This window comes from Diceros bicornis, chromosome 21 (genome assembly GCF_020826845.1).
Source record: "Diceros bicornis minor isolate mBicDic1 chromosome 21, mDicBic1.mat.cur, whole genome shotgun sequence".
Classification (NCBI taxonomy): domain Eukaryota; kingdom Metazoa; phylum Chordata; class Mammalia; order Perissodactyla; family Rhinocerotidae; genus Diceros; species Diceros bicornis.
Window position 1 is genome coordinate 47,220,675 of NC_080760.1, and position 21,513 is coordinate 47,242,187.

Genomic DNA, 21,513 nt, shown 5'->3' on the forward strand with positions numbered 1-21,513 from the left:
TGATGCTCCTCCCAGTTTTACAGATTAGACAACTAAGCCCCGGGGAGTTCAGGCAACTGGCCAAGGTCACAACGGCAGCAAAGACAGAGCTGATGTGACCCTGCTTCTGTCCACGGCTCCCGTTCTGCAACGCCAGGAGACGGGCCTCTACACTAGGTCAGCCTGCCGGCCTGGGCTGGACAGACCTGGGGATGGGATCGGAGCCCCACCACGGGGTGCTGGCGGGGCGAGGCCCTCCTCTCCCCCTCCACCAGCGGGGCGTTCCTAGGAAACCCACAGAGGATGGTGGAAGACGCAGAGCCTCCCTTCGCATTGACCCAGATGAACACTGCTGCCATCTGTCACTCAGGGTTTCTCCAAGTCTCAATGCTTCACTAGGAAGCAGGGCCGGGGGCTGGCAGGGATGGGAAACGGCGGGTTGAGGATTTCCAAGCCTCTGAATTCTGCCCACTTTCAGTCAGGGGACAGGAAAACAAGAAGCAACTTTGTGGAAAGAAAGAATTTAGTAAAAGGTCGCCGTTTCCATTTTCACCGTGAGCTGATCTGCTTCCAAGAGAAGGGAAAAACATCAGCTCCCTCCTCCAACACACACATAGACAACACACACACACACACACACACACACACACACACACACACACACACACAGAGGGATCAGATGTCCCCTGGGCCCAGCTCTGCCAGACTGGGGGCTCCAGAGTGAGCAGGCGCCAGACCTCAGGAGACCCTGTCCACCAGCCCTCCTGCCCCCCCCTTCCACCCCCTCCTCGGCCCTGAGGTTAACATCAGCTCATTGCCCAGAGAGGCCTGGGGAGCACAGGAACACGGATTCCCGTGGAAACCAAATCAAATCAAACCCTCTGAATAACTAAAGATCCAGGTAGAAGGAATTAGAAACAGCAAATCCAACAGGAGAGGCGATCTGGGGCCAAAGGAAGGTACCCAGTTACCCAGTTACTCCTGGGAGCTGAGAGAGATGGTGGTGGACTCAACTCTGTCACCCCCTCCCCCTCACCAGTTATATGGACTTTGGCTCTGGACATGGGGATGGAGTCAGGCTTTGTCATCTATCTCATCAATGAGTGACCCTGGGACAACCTCTGGGCCTTGTCTCTTCAACTATAAAATGAGGATGGTGACGACACCTCTCTTAACCGGGCGCCGTGAGGATTAAGTGAGATGAGGAGGGATAAGAAGTCAGCCCAGCTTCTGGCCTATGGTCAGTGCTCAAGAGCCTTCAGCTATCACGACTCCCACGATCGATCGTTACATATTTAAGAGTCAGATGGGCCCAAATTTAAGACTATCTCGATAGTATCCTTTGGCAAGTTTCTTAACATCCCCCAAATCATCTCTCACCTGTAAAGGAAGGTGACACTCCCCACCTCGAAGCCCTGAGACAATGAGTGGGCGTTCGAATATTCACTCCCTCCCTCCCCTCCCCTCAGAGGCCTTCCACAAAGCCTCCCCACCTGGAGCAGGAGGGGAAGGGCTGGATCATAAAGCATCTGCCAGCTCTGATATTCCTGGATTCTAGAATTCTAGCCAAAGAAAACAAGCCAGAACCCAAAATACTCCCACCTACTCCACCCATCAAATTTGCAAACACAATTGCCTAGAACCTGATGCCAGAACTTTCTCTGCAAAGCCAGATCAAACTGTGTCCTTCCTGCAGCCACGGCACCTCAGGCCAGCAGCCCACCCAGCCCCGTGCTCCGAGGGCTCCAGCCTCTCCAAGGGGGACAAAACAGTGTCCCCAGAGCAGCTGGCAGAACCTCACATGCCAGGGCCTGATCAATTTGCCCTAAAACATCTCCCAAGCCAAAACCAACTGTCCGCCCTAAGGTGATGTCAGCCAGGGAGAGAGAAGGCCACGATGCCACCTGCTCTGGCGGCTGAGCTCTCTCCTAAGACAGGCCGCCCAACAGCTCGGGCGCAGACCCCTCCAGCTGCTTCCACTGCTGAGCTCTGGGCTGCGGCGTGTGTTTTGATTCATAAATAAAATGTACATATTCTTGACTACTTTGGGAAAGGAAGACAGAGTCTGCCTGAGTTAGTCAAAATGCTGAAGCACCAAATACTTTTCAAGAAATAATAGTGGCTGCGTTGGGACACACACGATGAGGCGGCTTGGACTCTTTAAATTGACTCCCAAAGAGTTGCCCAGACGGGGCCCACTCCAATAAGCAGTAAGGACCAACTCAATGAGTAGATGAAAGTGGGTTCCTTGAAGGCACACGGACTCAAGTCCTACATCAGCTCACGCTCAATGGGTTAAACATCGGCCCACCAAAGTATTGTTCAGATTATCTGCCTGACCGGACTTTTTTTGATAGACATTACAAAGATGAACTGGAATCCAGTCCATAAGGACTAGATTGGCCCTTCCAGGGTTAGCATTGCAGCAACACATCATGGTGGAGAGAACCAGTCAGGGCCGGACAGAGTTGGGTTCAATGGGGCCTGTTCCCAGCTGCTGACCATGGGAGAGCCTCAGTTTCTCCACCTGTAAAGTAGGGATGATGGTACAAGTCCCACAAGATTCAGCAGGAGAGCATGGGAAGCCCTGGGCCCTGCCCTGGCTCATCAGAGGACACGAGTCCACAGCAGACAAGAGACTGTCACTTTGCCAGAGCCCCCGTGCGAATCCCGGGGTCAGGGCATGCTGGCGAGTCCCTTGACCAAGGTTCTGTCATTCGCTGCCCTCAGCCCTACGAGCAGAGGCTCGTCAGGGCCCAGAGAACATTAGTCACCACATTGCACTGCATCTTCCAAAGGAAATCCTACAGCAACCCACACCCACGATTTTGGAGGCTGCTGGAAATTTGGGGGAAACCTTCATAAACATCATGAGTCAACTAGATCTGAGAGCCAAACCCAAATTAATGCAGTTTGATACAAAGATCTTTTGGGAAACAACCTCGACAAAGCGTCATTCAGCACTCGGGTTCAGCTCAAATGCTGTGCTTCATGGCTAAGCTGGAGCTCACCAACAGCCTACAGGGGGCGCTCACTTCGTCCTTGGAAGGCTCAGAGGCCAAGCCGGAGGGGCCTGTGCATGTGCTGTTGCCTCTGCATGGAATGATCAATCCCTAATCTGGTCACATGGCTGGCTCCATCTATCATTGAGGTCTCGGTTCAATGTCACCTCCTCCAAAAGCCTTCTGTGACCCCTCAGCCTCAGACAGCACCCACCACATCAGCCTGCGCTACACTGTCTTCAAAGCCCCTACAGCAGCTGGAATTGTCATGTTTATCTGGAAGCACAGCCCTTGAGTTCCAACCCCAGCCCTACTCCTTTCCTGCCCTGCGACTTTAGGCAAATTACTTAACCTCTCTGCGCGTCAGATTCTCCATCTGTAAAATGCGGAGAGGGATTGCTGTGAGCACTCCATGAGCAAAATGTGTGACATGCTCAGAATGATGCCCGGCGCACGCTGAGTGTCCAACAGTGCTGAGCTGCTGAGCTATTCGTCTGGAATTCCAGTTCCTACAAACAGGGATCACAGCCTGTTACGCTCCCCACCGTCCCCAGCACCTGAGACAATGCCAGGCACAGAGTGGCATTTGTTACAGGAATAAAGGAACGCACAATGGGAAAAATGACCCCATCTCACAGGACAGATGTGGGGATTAAGGGAGAGGGTTCAGCCCAGGCTGGTGCAGATGCTGGTAAACCTTCTCCTGCCTCCCCCAGCCCCTCGCCGAGGCCTCCCTTTGTGGTCTTCAGGTCCCCACTTTGCTGATGTCCCGAGGGTGCAGCGCCCTCGCCCACCCCAGCCTGGGCAACCTTCAAGTCAGCCTGGGCCAGGAGGTGGGGCCGGAGGCCCTGTTCTCTGCCCTACCATCTACCTGTGCCCTGGGGCAAAAACACAGAACAGCTTCACAGACCAGCAAGAGAGACACAAAAGAAAGGAATTGTCTTTGCAGGGAACAAATCAACTATGCTCTCTAGATTTCTCCAAATCAATAACCAAGATTTTGAAACTCTACAATAATCATACCATCCAACAATTCCACTTCTGAGTATGGACCCAGAAGAGTCCCGAATAGATATGTGTACACTCATGTTCACAGTAGCATTATTCACAACAGCCAAAACGTGGAAGCAACCAAAGTGTCCACAGACAGATGAATGGAAAAACAAAATGTGGTCTACACATACAATAGGATATTATTCAGTCTTAAAAGGAAATTCTGACACGTTACAACATGGGTGAACATCGAAGACATTACGCTAAGTGAAATAAGCCCGTCACAAAAAAGACAAACACGGTATGATTCCACATACAGGCGGCACGTAGGCAAATTCATAGTCAGAGAGGCACGGCGGTTGCCACAGGCTGGGGGAGGAGACAACGGGGAGTTAGTTAGTCTTTAATGGGGAAGCTTCAGTCTTGCAAGATGAAAAGGGTTCTGGAGATGCATGGTGGGGATGGTTGCACGACACTATGAATGTACTGAATGCCACTGAAGTGTACACTTAAAACATGGTGAAGATTTTTTTTACGTTGTGTGCATTTCACCACAAAAAAAAAAAAAGAGGAAAAAGATCTCAGAAGAGAGTTAGCAGACAGGGTGTGTTATTGACCCAACACTGACTGGGAAACATCACATCAGGGCCCCCTGTCATTGTCCTCTCTACACTGTTACTTAAACAGGCTGGAGCCACTTTCCCCATTTCACGGAGAGGGAAACTGAGGCTGCAGGGAGGTGAAGTGACGTGCTCGGGGCCAAGCCAAAGAGCAAGGAAACGGCAAACCTGGCTCTCGAATGGCAGATGCCGAGTCTGGGTGGGTCTGTGGCCTTGACCCGGAGGCTGCACATCACCACATTGCCACCGGAAGACGAAACCACAGAGCTGATTGGCCGCTTCCTGGGGGCAGACACAACAGACTGACAGAGAAAGTAGGTTCCGTGTCTCCTACCGTGGCCTCGCCCAGCCCAGAGGGATCAGATGCCCCGGGGGCGGCCACTTCCCAGCTTTACAGCCCTCAGAACCAATCGAATAACGAGGGCCCCGGCCGCCACAGCTGCTGTCTTTCTCACAGCTCGAACTGCCCTGTGACCCATCTCCCTGTCCTCATGAGGGTGGAAAATGACTCAAACGAGATCGGACGTCAGAAGTCCTCGCGACCCGCACCGTGCAGCCTGGACAAATGACTTCCCCTCCTTCTCTGTCCTCCAGTTTTGTGGCTGTAAGATGAGGGTGGACAACATAAACCTGGGACCCCTGGCGATAATCCACTCACCTCCCACTTCCCCAAAGAACCTCCCACGTGCGCAGTGTCCTGCGACAGAGAGGCGAGAGGGCTGGAGCGCTGGCCCGGCGTCAGGAGAGGCAGAGAGCACAGCCGGTGAACAGCACAGTAAGAGCTCGGGCTTCCTTCCGGGCAGCCAGACCTGGGTGTGACTCCCAGTCCCACCACGCTGGCCTCAGTTTCCCCATCTGAACAACGAGGATAACGGCACCTCTGCTTATGCTACTGTTGAGGCGTTAAATGAAATATCGGCAGGAAAGCCCTGAGCACAGCGTCCAGCACGCAGGAAGCACCAGTGAACGGACCCCATCAGGCGCGGGCAGAAGGGGAAGCCCCAGAGCTGGGAGAGGGAAGGCCCGGGGTCTGGCGCACCTCCCCCATGCTGCAGGGTGACCTCAGGCAAGTGACTTTGAAACTCTGACTCTCTTCTTCTTAAACAAGTACAAGAAAGTGGAACTGGAGGCCACCACAAGACTGTGAGCTCCTTGAAGATCAAGACCAATGTTCTCAGTGCTGATGCAGCCAACGAAATGACAGCTTCAGGTCCCCCCATCCTTTCACGGCCTTGTAGGCACAGGAGCTGATGGTCTGAGTCACAGTGGGACATATGAACCAGACGCAGTGGGTGACGGGTGGGGGTGAGTGACTAGCCGTTGTCCCGGAGCCTGGGAACTCATAACTGCCTTCCTGGCTCAGTCTTAGGCCCCAGAGAGCCGCCCCACCTATCCTAGGTCCTTCTTCTGTTCCTACGCACAAGGGAGAGCTGAGTCAGCCAGGCGGCCCTGCTTCCAGCTCTAATAGGGCTGCGGGCTCAGCTGGGAGCCCCCTGTGACACTCCCACCCCAGGGACTCCAGAGGAGGAGGGCTGACCTCATTTCCTCTCACCCCTAGGGACATGTGCAGGGAGAAGCTGTGGCTCAGGGGTCCCCGGCCCCGGGAGCTTAAGGGCCACTTCCACCCATCCATCCATGCTGTGCCCTGCATTCTTGCAGAGCATGGTCTTTGCTTCTCGAGCAGGAAGCACTGAGTGAACAACATGGTGTTTGAGTTATCACTGGGGAGGTGAGGGGAAGATCTGGAAGCTGGGGGGCAGCAGGGGTGGGGGAGGGTGGAGGAGGAGTCTCAGTGCCCTCTGGGTGGGTGGGCACCCTAGCCCCACACCTCCCTGGCTTTGGGACCTGGAGGCACTGCTCCTCTGTAAAAGGATGATACCAGAACTGTCTACCCAAGGCTCTTGTGAAGATTAAATGAGTGCATTTCATTAAACAAATTAAATTACACGCAGCAGGCTTAGAACTGTGCCTGGCACACAGAAAGTGCTTGGAAGCATTAATCCTTACTGTGGTGTTAGTTTTAAAGATGGAGAATAACAGAGGCTCAGAAAACTAAGTAACTTGCTGGAGGGCACACCCCTTGAAAGGGTCAGCTAGAATTAAATCTGCCTGGGGCTGACTCACAAAAGGAAAGCAAAAGATGTTTTTTTCAGGATGCCACGATGTCTCAGCCGGGGCCTGACTGGCAAGTTTCACTGTCTGGGCGGCTCAGTTTCTTCATCGGTAAAATGGGGAGACGCCAGCCCTGGTCTTAACTCATGGACGGCAGACACACCGAGAGGCTGGGGTGCCGAGACGCTGTAAACCCAGGGCTGATGCATCAGAGAGATGCTCCTGGTGGATGAGAGGGCATCTCTCTGCTCAGCTGCTTTTAATCAAAAACCCCTGTCCCAGCTGACGGCCCCAGATGCCCCCTGACAATGGGGAGGCCTGAGGGCCCCAGGCTGGAAGGGTCTCCCTAGGGCTGGTAATGTCACATGCCAGCTCATGGTGCCACTCTCAAGCCAAGCCAGTGCCTGTCTTAACAGCACTCGGTGGCCGCTAACCCTATGCTCAGGCCTCCCACTCTAGGCCCATGTAGACCGTTCTAACAGGTGGTCAAAGCAGGGTTTTATGGTCAATCCCACAGGGCACCATGCTAGCCGTGTGCCATGCCAGCACGCTTCATCTCTTTGAGCCTTAGTTTCCTCAGCTTTGAGAATGGAGACAACGATCCTCAGTTCATAGGGCTGTTAGGGTTTAGCAGGGTGTCAACTGCAGAGTGAAGGTGCCACACGCCCGTCTGGGTGTCCAGGGCCTGGGGCACAGTGTCACTTATTAAGTGTGCTCTGAACAAGTCGATGTAACGCAGCGGGGATGTGCTGGCCTCAGAGAAGAACAAACGGCCAGAGAGAAACCAAGCCCTTGGACACACCCCAGAGGTTCCACAGCGCCCCTGAGGTCAGGCGGGCTCCAGGCACAGCCTGGCACACCCAGGATGACGCTTAACTACGCTAAGGCCCACGCACCTTGCGTGTGGTGTTCAAGGCCTCCACCATCCCGCACCAGCCAACGTTCCAACCCTTCTTCCACTTTCTCCCCTTCCTCCCAAAGACAATGCCAAGATTCCCAGCCTCCGGATGGATGGTGGGCCAACCATTGAAAGACAAGATTCAGGAGGAAGAGTGGAGCTGTTTAGGGGGACAGGGGCAGATAGATGATGAAGATGCAGAGCTCAGAATGGGCCGGAAGCCGGGGATACCCGTGTGATGTGCAGGCAGAGGTCCAGGTGAGCACATCGGCCTGCATCTGGCCTGTATTTGCTCCTCTTCTCTGGGAAGAAAGACCGCAAGCCACCGCTGTGCTCAGGCTTCCTGCCCCACCCCTAAGGCCCAGCACAGCGTGGGGCCCATGCAAGCTTTGGGATAATGAGTCAAGGATTTACAGTTCCTGAGGTTCTGACCTGCCCCTCGGCCAAGAGAGGGCAGCCCGCTCTCCTGAAAGTCTGTTCTTGGACAAACCTCCAGACACACCAGCCTCACCCTCATGCCAACCCCGAGCAGGGAGGGAGCCAGTAAACCACAGAGAAGGCTGGTTTCACTTTCCCAGGCAGAGCTGAGAACAGCAAGCCTTTGCTTCCGTTCCCTCCCATCAAGGGTCCCAAGCCCACCAACGTCTCACCATTTCCCCCTGCACATGCCCCACAGCTCTGCCCAGCTCTGCAGGGTCAAAGAGGGCTGACTCCATCCTGCTTTCACAGGGAGAGACTGGCTCTTGCTTGCTCGGCCAGAACTCAAACCATCTCCTATCTGGGAAGGAGCTGAGCGTGGAGAACTAGCTTTCTTCTCTCCCCTTGTCCCCAATGTCTGAACAATGATCTACTTCAGATCAGTGGAAGGAAGAGAGCAAGAGAGAAGTCAGAGTAGGGAGGGGGGAAGGGAAGCCACATCCTCTACTTGCCTGAACATCAAACTCTTGCAGGAGGCTGGTGATGGTCTGTGGAGAGACAAGAGAGATGGTCAGTTTTATCAGTCTCCTCGGGCAGAGAAATAATGTTGGAACGCATGGTCCTTTCCAAGCCCTGAGTCTATATCTACTCCCTCCTCTGTGGGGCCTCCCTAACTCCTTACAAAGAGAGAGTTTTCTTTTCATCTCCAAGAATAGCAGTCCAGCAGAAAAGCAGACACATTAGCTGGATTCCTTTTTGACTACAGCCTTGGTGAAAAAAGACCTGAAGGTCTAAGCTGACCACAAGCTTGACAGATACAGGACTGTAATTGCCTATTAAGTGGTCTGCCTGTCTCCATCTATGTATTGCACTTTTAAAACTCAAACCTGACCACATGGCTGCCCATCATCTGGATTAAAATCTGATCTCTCATGGGTGGAAGAAGAGAGCAGAGACCTGGAAGCATTTCCCTCAATCCAACAATTCTGAGTTTCCAGCCCAAATTCTACCTTTCACCAGAGCTGTCAGTGGCAGGACAGGCCCAGGAAGACAGGAAAAGGGTTCTTGTCCCCTGAGGAGCAGTGAAAGCATGACTCAGAGGAGGAGCTGTGGCACACTTGGCCAACGCTTCCAAGAGATGTGGCTGGCATGTTTTCCTCCGAGCACAGAGAGGGAGTCCAAATACCCTCTGAAAACTGAGCCCCAGTCAGACCCATCACCAACCACCAGGAAAGAAGACAGCTCAGCAGAGCGGAATGCAGAAGAGGCGAAGGAAGTGGAAGGGAGCAGACGCCCTGGTGCTGGACTAAAATAGCTTCACACCCCTGGGCTGGGGTTGAGAACGTCAGGACGTCTGGTAAATCCAGGTGGAAGCAAAGGTGACATGACACCTCCTGTGTGTGTGTGTGCGTGTGTGTGTGCGCGCGCACGCGCGCGCACGCGTGTTGGCAGGAGGGAGCAGAAAAGCCATTCTGCACAACCCCAACCTTCAAAATAGCCACAAGAGTACAATGGCCATCCAGATTGAGAATAGACATCAGGAAGAACTTCCCAACAGCAAGCCTAACAAAAAACACTTTGCCAAGTCAATCAAAGGAATTAGAAGGCTTACTTCCTTCTAAACCTTGAAAGAAAAGGTAAATATCCACTTAGAGATAGACTGACACATACCCTCGAGTTGACAACCTCTTAGAGGTTTGTTTCAGAGATAAAATTTTCCAAGGATACCAGTAGGCTGCCAGAAATATATAAATACTGTGTTCTTGGACCCAGAGATACCACCTCTGAGAATTTCTCCCAGAGCTGCACCTGTATAGGTATGAAATGACATACACACAAGGTCCAATCAGCGTCCAGATCCCCCACAGCACCGCTGGTAGCGGCAAAAGGTGGGAAAGACTCCAGCGTCCACACACAGAGGGCACTGGTCAAAAAAAATAGGTGGAACACTGTGAAACTGGAAAGAGACAAGCAGGTGCTCTATGGAGTGATGCTGGAAAGGTCTCCAAGATATGTTGTTAAATGAATAAAGCAAAGTGTAGTATACTATTTCATATGGTTTTTAAAAAGGGGGGGATAAGACTATGTTGGTAGGTGTTTGTATTACCTAGGGGTTTTCTGTCTGTTTGTTTGTTAAGGCTATGTCATAGACTCAGACTGAAGAGGAAATGGATTTGGAGAACGCATAGCAAATAGTATGGGTTGGCAAACTACGGCCCTCCACTTGTTTTTGTAAATAAAGTTTTATTGGAACACGAGCCCATTCGCTTACATATCGTCTATGGCTGCTTTGATGCTGTAACTGCAAAGCTGAGTAGTTGCAACTGACTATATGGCCCACAAAACCTAAGATTTTACTATTTGGCTCTTCACAGAAAACATTTGCAGATCCCTAGTGTAGAATGATAAACACCCATTCTGCAGCTCCCCGGGCCTGGCTTCTAATCCTAGTTGTGCCACTTCTCCGAAAGAACTTGGGCAATTCCCTTCCCGCTGGAACCAAGTTTCTGTATCTGTAACATGGGAATAGAGATAGTTGCCTCGCACATTCATAATGAAAAGTCCAGGAAATGATGGACCTAAAACAGAGCAGCCCTGTGCAGAGTCATAAGGGAATTAAATGAACAGTCCATTCACCAAAGGCAGCTGGCCTGGGTTTGGCTCCACGCCCCACACTTGGTAACTATGTGACTGAGGACAAATTAACTTCCCTGAGACTCAGCTTCTTCTATAAAATGGGAACAATCACAGAACCTGGTATCTACCCAATCCCAGTCTTATCCTGTTGGTTAGCACGGGATAACCGATGAAATATGGTTGGCCCAAAGACAGGCATGCAGGATGCGGCTCGTGCGTGTTAATTATTATTTTTGAAAGCATTTAGTTGACCTTAGAGTAACTCCACTTTTGAGCCCGAGCTTTATATTTTTAAAAAGATGTATCATCACAGGCAGAGATGCGGCTTAGGGAGAACTGGGAGGCGAACATAGTTTAAAAATACACCGTCAACTCTGCAGATGTAAAGGCTTTTTACATCCATTGTGAGAATGACTGGTCCAGCTCAGATCATGCCAACCCAGGCTGCAGGGCAGGGGCTTCTGTTTCCAACAGGGAGGCCTCGTTGACATGAAAGCTTTGACCAAAAAGATGACAATAATTGTAGCAACAAGAGCTCCTGTGCATTGCTCACGTCCTCCGGGCCAGACAAGGTTCTAACTGCGCCGTATGAAGTAACCCGCTCCATCCTCACCCGGCCCCATGACGCAAGCCCTAGCCTCACTGTTTTGAAGTTGGGGAACTGGAGCATGAAGAGGTTGAAGGATTTGCCAGTGGACACAAGGTGCATGCAAAGTGTCATAGCCAGGATCTGAACCCAGGCCGTCTGGCCCCAGGGTATGTGGCCTTAACCTCTGAGCTGTGGGGTAGACACAGACCGGGGCAACTGCGCTTCATGTTGCATGTTCTAGAACCCAGGATGTCAGAAGCAGGGGGTGCTTGGAGGAGCTCTGGTTCAATGCTCTTACTTTACCATGAGATCAGTGAGGTGGGCAGAGAAGCCCAGAGAGGTGGGCAAGGGGCTCCACCCACAGTGCCATCGCACTTAGTGGGCAAGGTGAGACTTAAACTGGCACCTCTGTCCCTTTGCATTCCCAGACAAGGTGACCTGCGGAAATAAGAAAGCAGTGGACACGTGCCTGTGTGTGTGCGTGTGTGGACACGTGGGTGGGTGTGCGCGTGGACACGTGTGTTCATATTGTGCACACACGTGTGCCCATGTATGAGTGTGCACGTGATGGGGGGTAGCCAGGAGCATCTCCACTCACCTCCCCTTTCTCCACCAAAGGCTTCACCTCGGCGAGGTCCACGTCTTGCAGCTCTCGAGACATGTCCCTGCTGTCACCTGCCTGTGAAGGAACAAAGACCAGGAGATCAGCACTTCCTGCTGAGAGATATGTCCCTGAGGAAGCAAACCCGAGGCCCGGGAATGCGCCTTCACTCTCTCAGCAGCTCCTAGTCCGGCACCGCACATTACAGGTTATAAGGCCCCTCCCGCCCACGGCCCCATCCTACTCTTGCCCCTGGGGGCCGGGGCAGATCTCCTGGGACGGGAAACTGAGGATCACAGACGCAACCACCTTCCCCATGAAACGGATGGATGGACCCTCAAAACCAGGTTCTCAAGTCGAGTCCAGGCCCGCCCACCCACCACAGCCAGGACGCTTCTCAGTGCCTTTCAGAAGGAGACCCGCATCGCTGATCCCAAAGTCAGGCAGCCCTAGGTTGACGGCCAACAGGGGACAGAAGGTCACAGGAAGCCACCATGTGCAGGCATGGCACAAGCTTCATCCTCCTTCCTCCTCAAACTAGCCCCAACGGAGAGGTGGCCACACAGACACCCGCACGTCCACCTCTGTGCAGGGCTCTCTGCTACACGCTGCCGGGGAGAGGGGTGGGGGGCAGGGAAAACCTCAAGCCAAGGGGTCTGACATGACTGAACACTCAGTAGGATTTTGGAAGAAAAAGAACTTTCAAGGCAAAAAGCACTTTATAAGCCAAAGCAGGGTGGAGGAGAGCAGGGAGAGGAGCGGGTGGGAGAACAGAGGGTCGGGGGGAGAGCAAGGGCTGGGAGAGCAAGGGGGGTGGTGGGAGCGGAGGATGGGAGGCGAAGGGGGAGAGCAGGGGGGCGGGGAGAGCACAGGTGGGAGAGGCCTTCGCTCCGACAGGGGCAGTGCAGAAGGACCAGGAGACGAGGGCCGCAGAGCCAGCCTGGAGCAGAGTCTGGGATAGTAGCATGTCGCCACAATCCACACCCTGGGGCGTGAGGCTGGGTGGTGACATGTACTGAGCACACTTCTGGGAGCTTAATCTGGGCGCGGGAGGTGTAAACATTTCTTCTCATGGATTGATTGTCAACCTAGAAGAATGAAGTGCCCACCAGCGTGGAGGAGGCACGCAGAGCCCAGAATCAGGGTTCAGTACCGCAGGCAGAGGCAGAAGAGGTCAGGGAGGCGGAGTGAGTGACAGACAGAAGAGTCTAGGTACTCACAGGTCACGGACCCAGACCTTCTGAATGGGGAAACTTGGTGACAACCAGCCTGACTGAGGCCCTCACACCACTACTTTCTGAGGGGGAGCCTGGCCCCGAGCTGCCCAATGCCCCACAGATGTAACGACCAGAGACAGCCGCCCAAGCCTCTGACATTCCAGCCCAGGGCTCCTCTGAAGACCAGCTCCCGGAACCCACAAGAATCTTCTTTGTGAAACACCTCCCAGAGGTCAGCAGGCAACGGAGCCGGCCAGTCGGCATCCACCCCCGTGCAAACACATGGCATTCTGTGGGCAGGTCCCCTGGGATGCTCTGGTCTGGGTGGGGCCCCAGCACGATTTTCCCCAGTAGATAACCAGCTCCACAAGAATGCCTTTATGCAGCCTTTGGAGTCTATGTTCCAGAACATCCTGAAAACAAAGTCGGTTTTATATTTGTGAGCATTCCTGGGCAGCTGCCAGCTTGGAGGCAGGAGGCATGAAAAGCCTAGGTCTGTTGGCCTTGCTAATTCAGCATGTTTGTGATCCCAAGACCCTGGGCCGTGGGACACCTCGCCTACACAGCCTAGGGAGCCTTCCAGAAGCCCAGGGCTCTGGCAATGCCAAGTTTCAAGCTGAGTGAAAGGACTTCACATTTCACAGGGGCTCCTTTAGAACCCAGGGGTGAAGTCGGGGTCCTCACTAACCCCTTGAAGGCAAGCCTCCTTCAGCCCCACCTGTGGGCTCCCCAGGACAGGTCGCCTACCTGTCTTGTGCCCTTCCCTATAATGCGAGCTCCTAGCATTATGCCAGGTGCAGAGTCGGACCACAACTTGCTTGCTGAACAGAGGAACAGTTTTATGCAGCTTAATGGCAATGCCTGTATTTAAATTCACTCTTCAATGATTGCTAAACCGCAAGACTGAAATGCCTTGAAAACAAGTCTACATTTATAAGGACCTAAGCATATACTGTAGTTCAGCCCGGTGGGGTCAGTTCTCCTTGGTTTCCAGACGCTGTGGTCACATTAGGATGTCAGCCTCCCCCGGCTCCCTCACTCTTCTTCAGAACAGAGAAGAGTTCGATTCCAGGCTTCACAGTTTCCTAAACATGCTTCTGGTGAAACCTCTTTACCCCACACCTTCTTTTCCTTCCTACAGTTCAGCTTCCCGGACCACATGAGGCAGTGGGTTGAAAACAAGCGAGTCTCTTAAATATCAAGTATTTGAGAATCGCTGCTTTTGGAGCTGGAAGGGCCTTATGGAACCCAGCCCCTCGTGTGCTCAGGGACGTGGGGAGGCTCAGAGAACTAGCACGGTGTTTATCTAAACAAGGGGTGATTCTGCCCCCCAAGGGACATTTGGTGATTCTGCCCCCCAGGGGACATTTGGCAAGGTCTGGAGACATTTTGGATCATCATGACTGGAAGATGCTATTGGTGTCTAGTGGGTAGAGGCCAGGGATGCTGCTAATCATCCCACAGTGCACAGGACAGCCCCACAGCAGAATTATCTGGCCCCAGAGGTCAACAATGCAAGGCCGAGAAACCCTGGTCTAGACCAAGATGCATCCAGTAACCTCCCGGGATGCCAAAGTCTGCAGGGAGACTGGATAAGCAGAGGAAGCTTCTGTACTATTTGTCCCTGGGGGAGCCGGGGGGAGCGGGGGCTGTGGCAGCCAGCAGTTAATAAATGCAAATGTCCTGGCCTGAATAAGACCTGTGTCCAGGTCACTGTCCCACCAAGGCTGCCCAGACTGAGGCTGCACAGGGTGCTCTCCGCACCTTGAGCCCCCACCTCACCCCCCAGCTGCTGGTGGTCAGCCCGCAGTGGACAGGAAGACAGCTGGCTGCTCTCAGCCCAGTTCTGCCAACTTAGGCCAGTTGAGGGCCAGACCATACCCTGTCTGTTGCCTCACCCAATGAACTTTGCAAACTTTTGTTTCAGAAGCTGTTTGTCTAAAGGAAATCTTATAAGGAAGTTCAATACAGAAAAACAGATTTACAAAAAAAACCCAAAACATGAAGAAAAAGCTGACTTGCTTTGCATGCAGCCAAAGAAAAGGGCCTGAGAGCCCCCAGCAGCCCCTCATCCTCCCGCTCCCTACTCTCTGCCCTCCACCCCCCATGCCGCCAGTCCTGCCCTTGAAGACTGTATGAGGTCCAGGAGGTGCTGCTGAAACAGTGGTTTATTCGGAGGCTGCTTTCTGCACCAAGTTCTCATGTGCCCAGCACTGGGCGAAATGAGAAAGTTATCAGCCATAGTTCTGTTGATGAGGCCCTACTATGTGTCAAGTCGGGGATGTGACCATGAATAAACAGACCCAGCCCTGCCCCACGGAGGTCACAGTTCCATGGGGCCGGGTGCCCCCCTGGGGTCCACGGCACCCACTCACCCATCAGGCCCTGTGCTAAAGCTCTCCTGGAGGGCAGGGCACAGGTCCTCCACCTCGACACCACCCACATGGGGTGGATGGTTCTTTCTTGTGGAGGCTGCCCTCGCATCGTACAAGGCTTAGTAGCACCCGGGGCCCAGGCCCTCTAGATGCTGGTAGCACACACCTCCGGTTGTGCGAACCAAAAATGTCTGGGGACGTTGCCAAATGTCGCCTAGGGGGCAAAATCGCCCCAGGTTGGGAACCACTGACGTAGGGCAGCTCCTGGTATAAACCCCGAGACTGTCTGTTAGATCCAATTCTTATTCAATCTAGTGTGCATATGCACACACACTCACACACCACCACCACCGCCACAGCCAGCAGTTTACCGAGGAGGAGGCTGAAGGCCCAGGGTCCGAGCCACGGTCCTGAGACGGCATGGCCAGCCTCACGGGGATGGAGAGGCCTCTGATGTTCACACGCTCACTTCTTCACCACACTCTTCCTCACCAAGGTTGTTCTATCGGGTTCAAATTCACAAGCCCAAGACCACAGGCTCATTTAAGGAAGCAGGTCTCGCAGAAGACGCTGCTTTATAGGAACTGTGATCTCCTTCACCAGGAGGGAAGGACAGGGGGAGGGGACCCGGTTTGGGGTGCTCTGATTGGTGCCCCCACCCCCGCACCCACCAGGCGCCACTCGGAGCCCAAACCCAGGGGGTCATTCCCCCCAGCCAACCGGAAGCCCCCTTGGCTCAGCAAGTTCTCTCCCGGGGGGCTCGAGGCCGAGCTCTGGACGCCGGTCCCTGCCCCTCTCCACTGCCTCCTGGAAAGTCCCTGAGCAGAATGTCGGACAGAAAAGGGCCACGGTAATCATTTAGCGGGTGGGGTGACAGGGCAAGACCCCACAGGGCACAGTGAGGGCGAGCCCAGGAGGTGGACTCCCAGCCCTCCCACTCCACCCTGCACCTGCCAACAGGCTCTCCAAGAAACTAGACAGAAACCCCTCCAGACAGGGAAGTAGATCCAATGGGTCTTCTGCTCAAACCCCACTCGGGACCAAAAACAGGGCTCGAGGTCACGACCCCAGCTGCCAGACCCGTTCACATCACCATTTCTTCCTTTCCCACCCGCCCTCCCCAGAAGGAATTCAGAGAAAACCAACATCAGAGAAGTGAAAGGTAGCCAGGAGCTAGAGGGAAGGCTTGAGGGTCAGACCCGGGTGTCACCATTTATCAGCTCCGTGATCCCAACACGTTATCTAACCTCTTAGCCTCAGAGCGCTCATATAAATGGAGCATAACTCCTGCTCCCAGGGAGCAGCAGTGGGCTTAAATAAACAATGGCACACAGAATCTGGCAAATAGCTGCTTAATTCATCAGGGCACTTTCCCTTCCTGGTTGCCTTAGAGACCCAGGGACATCTGTGAGGACACAGCCTGTGTTTTATATACTGTTAGTCCCAAAGTGGCCCAGCAAGGAGGGCGACACATAGAAGATGTTCAGCAAGTGTCACGTGGGTTTCCGGCAATCAAACCCAATGCACAGCCACGCAGGCCTCCCCTCCATGAGCAATGTTGGTTAATGAGTAACGAAAACCCAAGGTGGGGCTGGGGAAATGCCTTTCTGGTTCAATAGGCCCAGAAGACAGTCAGCAATTAGCTGGACTGCATGGGTTCCAGGGGAAGCTGAGACTGGGATTTGCTGGGAGAAGGGAAGAACGTGACCCCTGGCCTGGGAGGGCAGCAGGCAGAGGCATCTCAGGCAGACTGAGGCCACGTGAGAATCGTTAACCAGTCACGGGGGTGAGGGGACACACAGAGCCTGTGATTCTCAAAAGCCTTGGTGGAGCAGCAGGAACGCTGGCTTTGGACTCAGGGCGTGGGAACCCTGCTGCCCCCTTGCCTCACAACTTTGACCAAGTCATTCATCCCCTCTCTGGGCCTTGGCTTCCCCATCTGTAAAAAATGCCGTGTGTGTTCTAGGAGCATCACATGGTCCATAAGACACTTGGGGCAAATGCGAGCCCAGGAGGGAAAGTGGTACACAATGACAGAAGGGCGCAGAGGGGCCTCACCAGGGCCATGCATGGCTCAGCTCTGCCTGGATCAGCCTGGCGAATCTGGAAGTCCCTGTCCCTCTCCCAGCCTTAGACCTCTCCCTGTCTGCAAGACTAGAGCCCCCCTCCAGCTCTGGCACTCCTCTCACTTAAACCACCTGGGGGAACCATCTGCACGCCCTCCTGCGCACCCTGGAACTCACACAAGGGGGGCAGAGGGCGTCCAGTGGAGAAACGCCCATGATGTGTTCTGGGAGCTCCAGGATACACCCACCCCAGGAAGAACGGCCCCAGAGAGGCCACAATGAAACCCTGCAGACACACCACGATAACAGCATCAGGAACAACTTCCATGGCACCCACTGGGCCCCAAACTCTTTCCTTCTTTTCAGCTTCCCAGCAACCCTAGGAGAGAGGCACCATCGTGTGCACCATTTGATGGATGGGGAAAGTGAGGCACAGAGGGGTTGAGAAATGTGCCCCAAGTCACAAGCATCAGGCTGGCACAGGTTAAAGCAACCTTAAGAGGAAAGTTGACCATGATATCAGCTTGCCCTAAATATGCACACATACCATGCACCTACGCTTTGTCCAGGTAGGATGTTCTAAGGATGGGCTACACGTGACCGGCAGGCTTTTCCTGTGTGGGTCAGCTGGGGGGGGGTCACAGGTTTCTCCCTCTATCTTCCACAGTCACCACTGGGGCACCTTGAGTGGGACCAGGCTTTGGGCAAAGTCCACATCTTAGACTTTTCCATTCTCCCTTCACAATACCCAGGAGGGCTTCTGTTTTTAGCTCCCCCCCAAAGTGCCTTCCTGACACGGCAAATTCAAGACTTTGAAAAAGTGTTCACTGCCTTGTTCTATTTGTTCCTCAAGGAGCTCCCTGGGAGAAGGTGGATATTATCACCCCAGTTGACAGATGGGTAACCTGAGGCTCAAAAGCAAAGGCCCACAAGACTTCCTAAAGGCCTAGACTCACTCCTCTGACGCGGGTGCAGGCCGAGAGGGCAGGGGTGGGCAGACAACAGCCTCCTGGAGTCCTTCAGTGACGCAGAGAAAGAGCGAGACCAGGAGGGACTGTTGACAAGTTTGCATTGATTGTGATCGTCAGCAACTGGCCCAGATTTTGTCCCCTTGATAACACGCCTGGTTTCACAGCCACGTGAAAGCAGTGTTCTTTCCAGCACACTGGGCTCTTTATAGAACAGAATTTAAAAGGGGGACAGGGTAAGATCAATGCATGCTGCTGCTGTTTGGCATAGCATCTTCCCTGGAAGGTTTCAGAGAGCAGTCCCACATCTGCATTAATCTCAAGGAAAGTAGCCTTGGGGTGTGCCTTGGATATCCCTGCCTTACTGGGTGTCCATTTTTTTACCCTTTCTTTGCCCAAAAGATTCTGACGTCAAGCTGTATGGCAATTCACGGGTTCTCCTGATGTTTTCTAGACCTTTTGAAACTCAAGGCTCTGGGGAGGGCGAGGAAGTTGGCAGCCTTAACTCTCAATGTTTTTCTTATGTAATCAACCTAGGAAACAATATGGGTGGACTCACTGGACCTTCAAGAAAATTCCCCAGTTTAGGGGAAAGAAGTCAAGAATAGGGCTCTCAAAGTCAATACTACTGTGCAAACACCATGCTGAGGAGACCAGCGGGTTAGGAATTCTCGAGGGCCCCCCATGCTGTGCACGGAGGCTGAAACTCAGTAGCATTCGACGACTCCTCTGATATTGAAAAAATGAAAAAAGAATTACCAGAGAGAAGGCAGAGCCCAGTCGCATTCATTCCCTGGGCCCGGCCTGAAGGTGAACTTGAACTTCACTGTGTCCAACTAGAGCACAGAACCAGCAAGAGGGTCATCGAGAGCATCTGGGACACAATAGCAGGATGAGGGAGAGGTCAGCCATCCCTGTCACCCATCCCTTCTCTGCAACACCACCCAGGATCTTCCTGTAGGTTCTCAGTGGGGTTCTGGCAGCCCTAGCCCGAGCCCAAGCCATTTGTTTGGCAGAGAGAAGACCATCTGAGCGGACAAGCAGAGTAACTGGAGTCCAAAGGGGGACGTGGGTTGGGCTGCAGGATTCTCCCATGAATCTGCGGGACAAGCATGAGCTACACTGGACGACAGTCTGTGAGATAATTTGCCAAAAGCCCACAGACGAGCCAGTGTTCACACAGGACGCAGAAATAGATTCTTCCTACATAACCCTTTGTCCCCCAGATGGGATGATCGCCACGCTGACTGGATCCTTCCCCGAAACGGTCTTGCTGCTTCTGCCTTCTGGATGGCCTTCCAATCTTCCCTACACAAGATGCACCAAGGTGTTTCCTTAACAAACGGAGGTTTCCTTTTGACCAACATTCACTAAGTGCCTGCTAAGTGCCAGGCCCTCAGGTCTAACGGGAGAAAGTGTATAGAGAGACACAGAATGATGCAAGGAAGGCGCCCAACCCAGCCTGTGGCCCAGAGTGGAGAGCCAGGGAAGGCTTTCCAGAGAAAAGAGGAGAGTTCAGTGATGAAAAAGGAGAGGGGAGAGGAGGCGACGGTTCCCAGCTGGGAGAGTTCTCAGAATTACCTCTTAAGAATGCCTCCCACACCCACTTTTGGAGACGGCTGCCCAGAACCTTCTCAAAGCCAAGTGGGTGGAACCGGGGGTCGAGTTGGGGGAACAGCATGGAGCCCTGGTCCCTATCTACCTCTTTAAGCAGAGCTGCACGTGGGCTTCCAAGATAGACTTGTACAGCGGTTCCCACCGCTTTAAGGGGGGAAAACTATAAAACAAAAGAACTCCCACATAGGGCAGTCAAGGCCCCCGGATGGCTAAGGAGCCTCATCTCCTACCACCTCAGTTGGGAGAACACCCCACTGGACTGAAAAAACCTAGAGATGGAGCCGGGGCAGGCAGGGGGCGGGCAGGTCTTCGGGAATCAGGAAAGACTGGGTCAAAGACAGACCTGTGTGAGGACAGGGATTCTGTAATCTGTTCCATTCTTAGTGTCAAATCACCCTCTAGGATTTTCCCCTGAGGGCTCACGTTTCTTCTGGCCTGGGTGCCCTGGAGCACTGGACTCCAGGCTGCACCCAATCTGAGTGCCCCGCCCCTCTGCACACCCTTGTTAGCCTGAGCTGGCACAGCAGGAGGCCAAGTGAGTGTACAGGAAATTAACCTTGGGCTCTGCCTGTCTGTCTCCCAATGTAAAGAGAGCAAGTGGGACGGCAGGCCTGGAACCAGCCTGAGATCAGGGAGGCAGGAAGGGCAGCCTGAAACGAATCCAGGACACCAAGCTCATGCTCCAAAGACAGGTCCAGAAGTGTCTGGGCGGCCTTGGGGGGCAACACCAGAGAGAAAGGCCCAGGCTGACTCACCTGGAGCAGGACCCTGCTCATTTGATTCTGGACAAGCCTCAGTTTTCTGACCTGAGAAATGGCAAGAATGTCTCCTATCTCAACTGAAGGAGGTGAGGCACGGAAATCACAAGATAAGAGCCATTTATGAGCACTGTGTCACCAGACCCTGGGGACAGAGGAGTGGCCTGGGAGGTACAGGATATGTAGCCACTCCTTTCCTTTTCCTCTCCTCCATCATTCTGGAGCAGATGTCCTCAATTCGGGCTGCTTTCAGTATATGTTACCCCCAGCCCAGGGGGCTTTGAAACAATGCAGATTCCTGGCCCATCCCAGACCTACCGGGCCAGGAAATCTGCATTTCAGACAAGGGTTCCATTACATTTTTATGCAATATGCATAAGGTGAGCTTTTTGGACGAACTTCAAGAAGCAAGACATGAGTCTGGCATTTGCAGACACTTTCACCAGCCTGGGTAAGTTTAGGACAAAGGTCCCTGACACTGATTGCCAAGGAAATGCCTTGAGAATGTTATTTGTGGGAATTATTGACATTAAACACTACATGGTGTTCCCACGTGCCAGGCACTGTTCTCTGCTCTTTACGTGGATTAACTCAATTAATGATTACACGTCCCAACAAGACAGTGTCTGTTATTCTCATTTTGCAGGAGAGGAAACCATGGCAC

The 21,513-nt window shown here is 53.4% G+C and overlaps 1 protein-coding gene across 2 annotated transcripts in view; it reads right to left on the bottom strand.

The window, feature by feature from the left end:
• NDRG1 (N-myc downstream regulated 1) overlaps positions 1–21,513 on the bottom strand; it is a 56,941-nt gene that overhangs the window by 32,248 nt on the left and 3,180 nt on the right. The window contains exons 2-3 of one of the 2 annotated variants that reach the window (XM_058564969.1): positions 11,846–11,926; positions 8,534–8,569 (exon numbers count right to left, since the gene is read on the bottom strand). In XM_058564969.1, the coding sequence (XP_058420952.1) occupies positions 8,534–8,569; positions 11,846–11,908 (99 nt within the window). In that variant the 5' untranslated portion in view covers positions 11,909–11,926. The remainder of the gene's footprint in view (positions 1–8,533; positions 8,570–11,845; positions 11,927–21,513) is intronic. The other variant, XM_058564968.1, reaches the window with a different exon arrangement.